This window comes from Coturnix japonica, chromosome 2 (assembly GCF_001577835.2).
Source record: "Coturnix japonica isolate 7356 chromosome 2, Coturnix japonica 2.1, whole genome shotgun sequence".
NCBI lineage: Eukaryota > Metazoa > Chordata > Aves > Galliformes > Phasianidae > Coturnix > Coturnix japonica.
In genome coordinates, this window is record NC_029517.1 from 7,517,040 (window position 1) to 7,529,596 (window position 12,557).

General features: G+C 37.1%; 1 protein-coding gene across 1 annotated transcript in view; it reads right to left on the reverse strand.

Moving 5' to 3' along the window:
- Nucleotides 1-2,322: 2,322 nt before the first annotated feature.
- Nucleotides 2,323-12,557, reverse strand: part of LMBR1 (limb development membrane protein 1) — a 55,470-nt gene continuing 45,235 nt past the window's right edge. The window contains exons 10-17 of the mRNA XM_015852832.2: nucleotides 11,221-11,301; nucleotides 10,318-10,394; nucleotides 10,027-10,104; nucleotides 9,059-9,132; nucleotides 8,733-8,823; nucleotides 7,176-7,242; nucleotides 3,633-3,794; nucleotides 2,323-3,048 (exon numbers count right to left, since the gene is read on the reverse strand). Coding sequence (XP_015708318.1) covers nucleotides 2,966-3,048; nucleotides 3,633-3,794; nucleotides 7,176-7,242; nucleotides 8,733-8,823; nucleotides 9,059-9,132; nucleotides 10,027-10,104; nucleotides 10,318-10,394; nucleotides 11,221-11,301 — 713 coding nt within the window. The 3' untranslated portion in view covers nucleotides 2,323-2,965. The remainder of the gene's footprint in view (nucleotides 3,049-3,632; nucleotides 3,795-7,175; nucleotides 7,243-8,732; nucleotides 8,824-9,058; nucleotides 9,133-10,026; nucleotides 10,105-10,317; nucleotides 10,395-11,220; nucleotides 11,302-12,557) is intronic.

Here is a 12,557-nt window from a genome sequence, read left to right on the forward strand (position 1 = left end):
ATACCTTGAAGGTATAGACCACCTGACTCTACATGAGTCAAAATACTAGGAATGCATCATCATATCCATTAATGAATTATCAGTTGCGTGTATTTAAGTGACCACATATGCTTCTGTGAAAAGTATACAGTGACCTGTATCTTACACACAGGATACTTGAAAGTACCATTGGATCTGTAAGGAGTTCTGCATAAGCACATCATTTTCAAGGCCAAACATGATAAAGACAGTGTTACAATATAAACAGTTGGTTTTTAAACAAAGCACTGTCACTAACTGCACAGAGTAGTTCTGAATTTCTTATCCACCATGGAAACTACACAGCATCCTTAAGCATCCATCATATTCCAGTGTAAAGTATTCTCTTTCAGGCTTTACCCACACATCTCTCTGCCTGGAGAATCCAGAAGGGGTGGGAGCAGCTATGGCTGTAACATTCACTTTGAAAGAGCTTTCAAGTTTTGCCTGAATCTTGCAGGCTCATCAGCAGGAGCTGCCTCTGCTCAGCTTAAGTAATTGCCCAACTCGCTTTCAGAAGCCACATGCACCTCAGAAGCCCATCTCTTCCTGCCTTCTTGGATCAGCGATGCTGGGACAAACCTCTCAAAAACATTGTCTCTACTGAGAGAAGTGTGAAAACCAACATCTATGTCAGTGCACCTTCAAATCCATTCACTCAAAGACCATATTTATATAATCAAAGTTGCAACAGAAATACTTTAACAAAGCTAACTAGCCTCACTCACAGCTCACCTGCCCCATTTAAGACACTAGACAACTTTGGTCATACTATCGCTTATGTAGACAAGTGGATACATTTCAGATGCTTTTAGCTATAATGATAACACATAAGGCTGCAAGCTCTGAGAATACCTGAATTATGGCCCTAATAAGAAAACTCTCCGTGTTTAAAATGTAAACATTCTCAAAGAAATTCTAATTATAGCTCCCTGTTCTTGGCTGAAGAACTGACTCAGAAAACCTTCCTCACTAAAAGAACAATAAACAACAGAAAGAGATGCTTGTAAATCTTAGTAAAATCAAGCAATTTTACTTAAAGTCCTCCGAGACTCAGTACAACACATCAATAGTCAGTTTAACAAGCCTTGAAATTATACTAATCACACAAAAAGTAACTCCAGCATATTTGCTACAGCAGTATTTACATGACGCCCCAGTTCAAGTCAGAAAAGGCAGCCTGTAAAAAAACCAAGAAATTCTCAGGTACACTGGAGCTTGATTTTTTGAAGCTGTCTAGGAAAACAAAGAAAAAAACAACTCTCACATTCACGCACACATACACACACACACACACACACACACACCTATAAGAAGAAAAAAACAACTCTCACATTCACGCACACATACACACACACACACACACACACACACACCTATAAGCCTACAGCCCAGTGCAGATCTCAGTAGATACCACCCAACAGCTTCTAACACGGGGTTTATCTCAGAACCCCACTGGTGAGTTAACTGTCACAGCCTAATCACACTCAAGACCTCAAACCACAGACGGACATACTTCAGTTTAACAGGAACCAGAACGACCAGGAACATTAACTGATCCACTACATGCGGTGCACATACTGAAGTTGTCCTTATTCCAACCCATTTGAACATCACCTGTAACAAAGCAGCACAAAAAATGCAACTAGAGTTTCAGCAGCTGTGGTTTTGTTGGTGGGTGCTGGTTTCACCTTTTTGTATTTTTTTATTATTACTACAGACAGCTAATAGGATTCCTAAGGCAGCAGTGATGCTGAGAAAAATGACATTACACTCACCGATGCCATTCTGAATGTAAGGCCTCCGGGCAGTTAAATTGTAACATCACAAAAACTTGTACTACCAAGCTTGAACACACAAGCTTTACTTACCAAACCACCTACACCATCTCTATAAGCTTAGAATTTAATTTATGGTATCTACACATGTAGTCCTATATACATGTTTGTGTGTACATTAAAAAACAGGCTAGTGAAAGATACTGGATTATGCCACTGAACAGAAATCCTCATAACTACCGTATAAATTCAGAGAAGTAATTTACTTCAAATTAAAGAAGACACTAAAAAAAAAAACCTGCAACCACAGCCTCCTAGACTTGTGCTACCTGCATGGGTTACAAGTACTGCTTACACACAGGAGTTCATACAGAATTTTAAGGGACGCACCTAGTAAGATGAGTGACCTCCATGGTACAACATCTTTACACAACTGTAAGAGCTGTGACATGGGGTCTATGCAGCTTTTTTTTTTTCCCCCCCCAAACCACACAAGGCTCAGATTTAACACTGAACTTAATCTCCATTGTGCTGCTCACTATTTAATTAGACATTGCCTGACTACCAGTAAAGCAACCTGGCATTTACAGCTGGGAACAGAGAACTGAAAACACTGGCCTTCCAAGAAAGCTTCACGCTATCAGCCAACCAAGTCCAACCTGAACTGTGGTCTCTACCAGTAACTTTCTTTTTTAAAACATTTTTAGTGGAACTGCTTATCTACTGTCAAGGATGTCCACTCCAAGTAGCTTGCATTTCCAGTAAGGGCCATACCGGGCTTCAAGTGTATCTTGAATAAAGAATACCCCAAAGTTACTCTTTACAACTGTGTTTGCATTACACAGGAGGTACTGTGCATTCAGAGGGTAGCAGGTTTGTATCTAAAGATATGAGACTGTCAATAAAAAGAAATTAATTATTCTCTTCAGCTTCCAGTCTTCAAGGCACCTCCTGCATTAACTTACTGGGAAATAAACAAGCAGACCAAAAGTTAACTGGAAAGAGAAGAATCTGATACAGCTAAGTTCCTCAGAAGCACACAGCATCGAGAAATGAGACAAGGCTGGACCCAGATTATCAACAAAAGAATAATATAAAAAAGCTGATGAGATGACAGGAATGCCATGAGGTTGATGTTTTCAGCTCTGTTGATTGCAGGTGATTGTCAATCACAGTGTTTTCTGATGCCCATTTGCAGACGGCTTTGTCTCTGAGTCTCTTGGATTGTTTGACAGATGAAGTTTATCTAATCCTGAAAAACATCACAAAATAAGGAAAAAATGAGATTCTTCTGAATTTCATGTGTATAGCTGTTCTGAAAAAATACAAGCTAAACACTGCTTCAACAAAGTAACTCTCTCAAATCAACTATGCAACTTTTCTGAAACTATTTTAGCATAAAAACCAATGGATACGTTACACACTACTTCCCTGGTCACCTGCTCCCCTGGAACTGAAAAACTCAACATCATAAATGACAGAATGGCCTCTGTTAGTCCTAGAGTATCAGTCATCTTGTAGTGCCCTATTTAGTAGCTCTGAAACTAACCTAATTGCCACCAGAAGAAAGGCTCACTCTAGGAAGTGCTTGGATTTTGTTCACCAAGTTCCCAACTCTGGAAAGCAGTAGTCAGTGAAAACTAACACAAGTGCCTTTTAGACACTTCAAGTCCATGTTTATAAAAAAACCCTCAAGTTTCACTGTTAGTCCATTCCATTTAAGCAAATGCTATCCTGTGGTTGTAAAAAGGAGCTTTATTCATTAGTAGACATGAGATGCAGTAACAACATCAAAGTAACATGAAGTATGAACTAAATTTGCAGTGCTGTTATTACCTAATGCCTTCAGGAGCTCTTCTCGCACAGCAGAAGTGAACTTTCTGACCAGACATAATGTTGTCATGATAGCAAAGAGCAAGTTGTAAGATAATACAATATAGAAGTTCCCCAGCCAGTTAAACCTTCCAAAGTCTCCAAGCAGATCAAATCGAGTAATTCCTGTTAAAATTGAATTTGAGACTTGCATTAGAACCTTGACTACATTTTTAGAAAAGCACACAACTATCACTCTGTGGAAGTGAAGTAACTTCAGACAAAGTACTGTAAGACGTGGTTAAACAGACAAGAAAATGCTATCAAGTCGCTTGCCTCTTTGACTACAGTAAAACTAAGATACTTAGCAAAACACTGAGCTTCTGTATGTCTGTGTTCTTCAGAGTATCTGCTTTTGAAACTGAAGTTTAAAGACTCCTTTCCAACCGCACCTTTTTTTCCCAGAGCTATCTGCCTGTATTTGCACAGAAGGAAAAGAGCCTGTCTGAAAGATGGTGCTGACAGGTCATCTTCACAACTTTTTACACGGGTAGACAGTGACAGGACAAGGAGGAATGGTTTTAAGCTCAAGGATCATGGCAACACATTCACACAGGTCAGACTGTGAAGTTGTGAAGGAAGGAAGCCTATCTTGTGCCAGAACTAAAATGGCATCGGAAACTAGACCTGGTTCTGCAGGGTCTGAAAGCTTTTTCAAAACCTTATTTTTGAAAAGGTTGAGGCCTTTGAGAACTGCAACTTCACCAGTAATACTAAGCAAAGAGACAGAATGGAAGGCCAGCTACCTTCCTTTCAAAGGTAACCTCAGCACTTACAAATCTCACTATGCCATAGTCCTGGCTCAGACCCTCAGGACTCCTCAAGCCAGCCATCATCATATTAAAAAGCAAATGCTTCTTGTACTCCGACATTTAAATTGAAGAAAAAAAAAACAAATTGAATCAACTTGTGTTCAAGCAAAATAGGACACAATGAAGAAAATGAGAAAAGTCTGAAAGGATAAAAGGGGGTAAAAAAAAACAACCTCAAGTTGACCGGAACAGCAAAATAGAGGCAAGTAGAAATAAAGCAAGAGAAGTGAAGCACAAGCTGACTGAATAAGTGGTAAACAATTGAAAAATAACAGTTGTTTTCACACTTGAAGCCAAGCAGTGCCCTTAAGAACATTTTCAAAGCAGAATAGTGTTTCACTCAGGCTGCAGAGCTACAGGAAAACTGAGAAAGTCAAACTTGAATGTATAGACTTCCAGAGCCTCAAAGGAAAAGGAACAAAACAGGCAGAACATTGGGTGAATTTATCTGGACACAAAGGGGGGTTCAGAAGAATAGCTGGCAATGGTGTGGGAGTTCCGAGGACAAACAGAAATGAAGCACAACACTTCTGTAACATAAGCTACACATTTTCCTCTTGCAAATACAAAAAAGTCACTGCTCATGAGAAAATCAGACAGCATCATTCTGTAGGCGGGCTGGGGAAAAGGTTAACAAGCTTTTGTGACTCCTCAGAAGCACAATCTGCACAGCCTGCAGAAAGAAAAAAAAAGTTCCCAAGACCACAACTTGAAAAGCTGCTCAGAACTGAAAGCTTCATCTCTAGTAGACTTAAATCCATGAAACTTCACAGCAGTTTCTCAAATGAGGCACTAATTGTTAAAAAAAATCATATAAAAATCTGTTCAAGTTAAAAAAGAAACACTATTTTAAACATTTGCAAATGAGTTTCATGCCACTTTTTGCTCAACCATTACAAGCAAAAGAAGATTTCTTGGAAAGTTTTCATCATATTAGAAAATTCCATTTTGTTCACAATTCTTTGCTTCTATATTTCTCCCTATTAAGAACCCTCCGTTCTTAATTCTTCTCCGTTCTTCTCCATTTGCCTCATGGCTAAACAGTGCTTCTAGGAAACAATTTTCAAGCAGGAGTTCTAAGGCTAAAGAGCTCTGATACAATTAGTTTAGCATAGTAAAAACTATCACAGAGTAAGAAAGATTAGAGACAGTTCATCCGCATGCTGTTTAACGTTAAAAAACGCTGGAATTTCCATCTTTAAAACTTGAAGAAGATCCATACATGTATCAGATAACTTTTGCTACTTTACCTTTCACATAACAATAATAGTAAGTGTTTTCTGCACAGTCTAGAAACTTGCTTATTTAACGCTGTGAAAAGACAATGATCTGCTTAACGTATTTCATACTTTGCACCTCTTCAGTCCCGCAGGGCAGTCGCATGTAGTGCAACACATGTTGATATTTTTGCAAAGCGCCACATGACTCACTGTACTCTAACACACTCTATTAATCCTGTTTGGACAGCTGTGTCTGTGCATTTGTTAGCTGTGCGTTAATTGTTCCATCCTTTTTCTTCTTTTATTTATCTCTATGGCAAACTATTCAGGAATTTCATTTGTCTGCCTTTTTTTTTTAAGTGAGTTTTACCATTAATCTGTTTCCTACGAGACAACAGTGCTCGCAGCATGTACACTTTCTTCCACAGAAACCACTTATTATCAACCGTTAATCTCATAGATCGTTAACAGTGATTTTTAAAAGAAGAAAATTATTAAAGAAAAAAGAGTGATTATTTAGTACGTAGCACTCATCTGTAGATATACGCCACAAAATATACAGCATAGCTTAGTGGAAAACACTAGCTACCCTTGATTGAACTGTATTTTGGTTGGAAATAATTGGCTACAGAACTGCTACTGAGTACAAGTTGCTGCTCTGTGGGCCTGAGCTTTAACTCAAACTTAAGACATACAGTCTGAGATAAAGCTTTTTTTTTAATGTTCCCAATTAAATTCACATTAGATGCAAGTATCTTCCACTACTTAAACATCTACTTTTATGTACTTTGTAATAGCCTTGCGATCTAACTTTTACAACTGAAGATCAACTAATTCAACAAAACTGAGATACAAAACATCTTGAACATCTTGTCTTTCCAACTGGCTACATCGGTCGCTTTGAATTCTACTGCTGGTTCTTAAAAAAACATCAGGATTAGTTGCAATATTAGATTCAAATGGTTTGTATTTTAAAACTGAAGGAATGCAAAGTGCAAGTGGACTTCAGTGAAACTGAAAGTAGCCTGTTTATCACAGTGCCAAAAAGAATTAATCAACAAAGATTCATGGAATTGTTTTAGAAGGCATTTCCACTTAATGTTACTTCATTTTATATTTGAAATCCCCAGATGTATTTTCTCCATAAGAACAAAGCACTGCAATTTGACAGCAAACACAAAATCATTTTATTCTGCCCTGTGTGTACTGTATATTCTTCACATCTCCTCTCAATAATTCTGAAATCTGACCTGCCTTTTTAAAACTGTGTTCTCCAGTAAAGGCATTGTTTCTGTTTTTTAAATGCACATTGTTCAGTATAATAAACAGCTCATGCTATAGATAGGGTCCCAAACACAGCCAACAGCATGAGTTACAACTACACGTTTTGTTACTCAGTTGAGTGTTCTTTCAACCCATTCTTAAATGCCCTGTATTCTAATATTTTGTACTATAATATTCTATGCTTCACTTACCCAGCGTCCTTGACATCACTGGCAAAGCTGAGCTCAGCACCAAGATTGAGACACAGTTTCCAATTATCTGTTTGAATACATCAAATAGCATTGAGATGATAAACAGGACCGTTGAAAGAAAAAGGAAAAAAAAAGAAAAAAAAGAAGAAAATCTGGTCAAGATGAAGAAAAATAATTGCATAAAACACTGTTCAAACTGAACTTATTAATTTTACAACCTGTTGGTAGTCCTGATTACCTCTGTCACACCTCTCCAAATGGTGTTATACCATTGATCATCCAAGAGTTTTAAAAAAGAAATCAAATTCATTTATTTTTAATCCAAGTGTTAAGTATGTCCTGATTCAAAGCTACTACGTTGCAAAGCATCAACTATTTAATTCCTGCAAACAGTTTAGAAAAGAACTATTCCATGAGCTGAACTAAATGACTGATACATCAGCTGAAGCTTTGTATGGATTGCAGGATTAGCATTATCTAAAAAAAAAATTACAAGAAAGAGTTTCTTTTCAATTGAATTCCTGTTGGCCACTTTAAATGGTATGGGAAAAAAAAAAAAAAATCACAGCCGTTAAGATTTTACTCCAGTTTTTGTAAAGCCTTTTATAAAGAGTAATTGAAACTTCTTTCTCTCAGGAGGGATCACTTTCTTCAGCATTAATTCTATCAAAATTCAAAAGAAAAACTCCAGACTTGTTAAAAAACAGTAGATATACATGCATCACTATTAATTTCTATACTATTTTTGTGTACTGCAAACAAACTAAACAAAACATTAAGAATATTCCAACTCCTTAAGTAATCTACTAAACCCTCTCCACGTTTACCTACTTTCCCCTTCCAATAATTAAAGGTAAAAATATTTTTATCCAATATCTTGGATATTGGATAAAAAGCACATTGATAATATGATTATATAATGTGCACAATATAAGCACATTGATATATAATTAAATTCAACATCTGTTCCTCAGTTACTGAACATCTCCCCCTTGTCAGCTGTGGGAATATTTTGCAAAAAAAGAAAATAAACATTTTCCTCAGCATTAGGTAACAGCACTTGTTGTACTCAAGCCAGTGCTAAATTGCAGAAAGTCAAATTAGCCTCAAACTGCAAAATGTTACTGAATAGACCTCCTTAGTCTTAGTTTAATTATTCAAATTTGAATTACTCTGTCTGTATTACTTCTAGCAACCAAGTTCTTCAGATTTCAAACAAGCTCCCTGAAGTACAGTTAGCACAATCAAAGTTACTCATTAGCAATACATTTCCTTTGAAAAAAAGTTCTTTCACCAGCTTTTCTATAGCAAGTAAAAAGCTGGGAATAGCAGAGCTTGTTAACAAGTGAATGGATGCCATCCAAACTAAACAGAGCACATCCTTTTTCCCACTCATTCAGCATTTTGAAAATCTTCCAGTTTGTGTTTACGCAGCTTACAAACAAATAACGATCGCTGCCAATGAGCCATTCGGGGCAATTACTAACTAAAAGAGTCAGTCTGTCTTGGGTGGCAAGAGAGAGGAGGGGGCTGTCAGCATCACAGACTTTACCTTACCTTTGTCATAGTTGTATCATCCTTCCTGGGAATGAAATTTTCAAAAAAGCGAAGGCTGTAGAAGCCGACGACAGAGGATACCATGAGATAGCTGTGAGAATCAAGGAAAAAGGAACCTCCAAAGAATGCTAGTTTCACTCAAGTTCTCAGCAGTCTCCTATAAAAGTCTTCAGAACCAGAGGAGAAAAGAAAACAAAAACACTTCGAGTGCTTGAGAAGGACCGACCTATCTCTTTCTTCTTTCCAAGCGCCTTAGTAAAACGCCGGTGTCCCAGAAAACTGGACAGAATGCTTGTTAACAGACAGAATTCTTAAAGAAAGGATACAAAATCAAAATGATTTCAAGTGCTGCTCCCACAAAACCAAAGGTGGATAGGGACGCATTTCCTATTCCAGGACCCTAGAAGAAAAATACTTGGCATAATTTAAGAACATACACGCAACATACATACAGTTAAATTATACATCTTAGATGAAGCAAAGCTTTTTCTTAATTAGTTAAGGATCACACTGATGCTCTAACCTGCAAACCTCACATCCCTTGCAATTACATCATCTTGCTTTCAAACTTGAGTGAAATGCATTAAGTCAGAAGTTACAAAGTTTCACAATTCATGCACATTACATCTATCCACCACACTGGTGGAGAGCTCCAGAAACTAAAATAGGAGATCTCTAAAGATGAGCAGCTGTTCGCAATGCAACAGACAGTGCAGACAACAAACTAAATGGCTTTTACAGCTCTGCAACCTCATCTAGAGCTACAGGCAGGGGAAATCATTACCAATTTACACACCCTTGTCATTAAAAGGACTACTACTCAGTATGCTATTCTTTACCTTCTTGAAGTTTTTTTGTTATTTATCACAAAGAAGGGGGGAAAATATCACATTTTGAAAGATGAGCACAATGACCTGAAAGGCTTTTCATATTGTTTCATTACTACCTTTTTTTTTTTTCCTTAAACTGAACATTTTTAAACTGTATAAAAGTAGATCATACCAGAAAAATGCAAAATTCCATATCAGTTATTTACTTGACTGAATCATTACACCTTTGTAAAGATTATGGACTGGTTTTATTATAACACATATATAACATATATAAAATGTTATATATATAATATATATATATTATAGTATATATAAATATACATGTAACATATATAATGTGTAGTAAATGCTTCATCAGGGCTGGAACTCAGAAGCAACTTCAAAGTTTCAAAGTTCACTTTTGCAAAGTCTCCAAAGCGTTACCGAAACTAAAGAAATCACATAAGAGAAGTTTACTTTACCCCTGATCCTTTTGGCATTGCAGTCTCATCAACCAACAGGTAAAGAATGTTGAAAGCAACTAACAGAACTGAGATGGACTGCAAAGAAGAAGAAACAATCTAATTAATTAAAAGCACTCCACATTTGAACAATGAGTATATATATCCTCACCAGAATTCATAATAGTAAGTTCTTTTAAAATGAACAGGAAAAGTATTGAGTTTATTGCTTAAAGATATCACCCAGAATTTTTAAAACAAAATCCCCAAATTCTTCATAATTCCTCCTTTAAAAATAAATAGAATTCTTACTGTCTCAATCAGTAGCAATATCATAACAGCTGGATACACTAAATTCCTCTCCCAAGCAGAAGCTTTTTTCCGACGTTCTGTTCAGAAGGGAAATACAGAAGTGTATTAACATTGATCAGCTTCAAGTAAAACAAGCAGCAATTATTTAGGGTTCTATAAACTCTTGCATGTGGATAGCTAAGTAATCTTCTCTCAAGCTGACACCAACCAGTTCATCATAATAACCACTCTGAAGAGAGGTACAAAGCAATGCCCCAGAATGAAGCCTCCTCTCGGAAAAGTTAGGGAGAAGTATACAAACAAATTATTCCCTCTTGTTTAACAGTGTTTCCACCATAACATTTTTTGCCCCTGGCAGACTGTAGTTTAGCAGAGATTAAACTTCAATGAAATTAAAAACTTTGTTTACTAATGTTCATAAAGTCTTCTAGATAATGGCGCTATATTCCAGACCTTGCTTCTGTAAGGTGTTACAACCAAAAACAAAAGCCAGCAGCTCCTTACTGCAGTCTTACCTTTTCACATTGATAAATGCAAAGTATTCCAAGCCTGTGAATAAGTAGGGAGATTCCTACTGGGTGGTAGCCAAATAATTACAAGTGTCACAATATATGAAAAAGATTGTGCTACTGATCTTCATGCCAGGACACCAAGTATTACAATTTCTTTGTAATTGCATTAAAATTAAGATCCAAATCAGACTCTCTTTAAAACATTTGTTAGACAGGTACAATGATTCCATGTAAGGCAATTCTAGAACCAAGGACACTTTGAAAAGACTGCAAATGCACATATTTAGTTAGAAACAATTGGTATTAATCAGGTGACTGTTGCAAACTGAACACAGTACCTTAAAGTCACTTAAATTGCAATCCACGTGAAACAGCACGAAAAGCATATTACCTAGATTTGTTTTCTTGCACTTCACTTTTTCAAGCTCCCGTTCCAACTCTACTGTCTGGTTTTCCAATGTGGAAGATATCCCTTTGAAAACACAAGACATTATTTTGTTTTGGATGGGACCAGATATAGTACTGCAGGACATACTGTGAATGTTCAGATTTAGGAGACATCATATTAACACTTGTGGGTTCAAGTGGCAGGTGTTTTCTGATTTTGTTCAAGTACTTTATAAAAACACTCAGAGTGTGGCCTAAATTGTTTTGCCTCCATATGACCATCATATCAAGAAGCAAAGAATCTCTGGATGCCCTTCAGGGGCATTATTATTTAGCAACTTAAATACAAAATGCACTTTTGCTCCCAAATTAAGTAAGGTGGTGACAGGACCTCCTGTTTCAACTTTTACCTCTCTTTCCCTTTTCTTAGCCCACCGAGTCTCCATCCTACTGCTCAACCTGTTGCAGTTTCCTCTGCACTTATTTCCATTTTACCACCAGCCTATTGTAGTCAGCCTCTCTGTGCTGCAGAGCTCCTGCCAACAACCACAATTCAATCTTCCTCACAGCCACCCATGAGATTCTATTCTTTCATACCCCTTTTCAGTTAATAGCATATACACATCACCAATAACTAATTCCTCAAACTTTTTCCTCCACACCAGCTGAAAACTGGTGGCTGTGTTAGTTCTTCTCTGCCTTGAAGTTCCTCATCAAGTCTTCCTCCCTTCCTCCAAGTAGGTCTGGGGAAGCCAGCCCATCTTTCTTCTCCATCCTTTTCAACCTCTGATTCTCCTTCCGCCAGTTGAACTTTCAAGTGCAAGCACACTTATGTTTCTACCCCTGACTCCAGTTGTTGGCCATCCCCTACCAATGGCCTCACCTTTGGTGGCAGGCTAATTTCTATGAGACTTATAGTCTCACAGCATGAACTTTTATCTCAAATCTTGATCATTTGCCTACAAAACCAGGCAGACTTAGGTTGCTGGCACGCTAACACTACTTTATGGTCCAGTTTGACTGTTTCCTTATTTCTTCAGTACGAAATAAGAAGAAAAATTTCACATCCTCCATCCTTCATATTCTTGCAGTATTCTGCAGTGTGACGTTCCACATAAACATTAAAATAAGCAAATATATCTCTTGGATTATTATATTTTTTTGTGAAACATTTACTCTGAGTGTGAATTTTTCAATGCAGAAATTTTCAGCACTAAAATCTTTCAGAAATTCATTTCTGAAATGTTTCACTGCACATTTCTTTAACACAAAGAAAATGTGGTATATGCAAAAATGCGAGACATTTAAATGTATCTTTCATATATGTGTTATATTACTGTT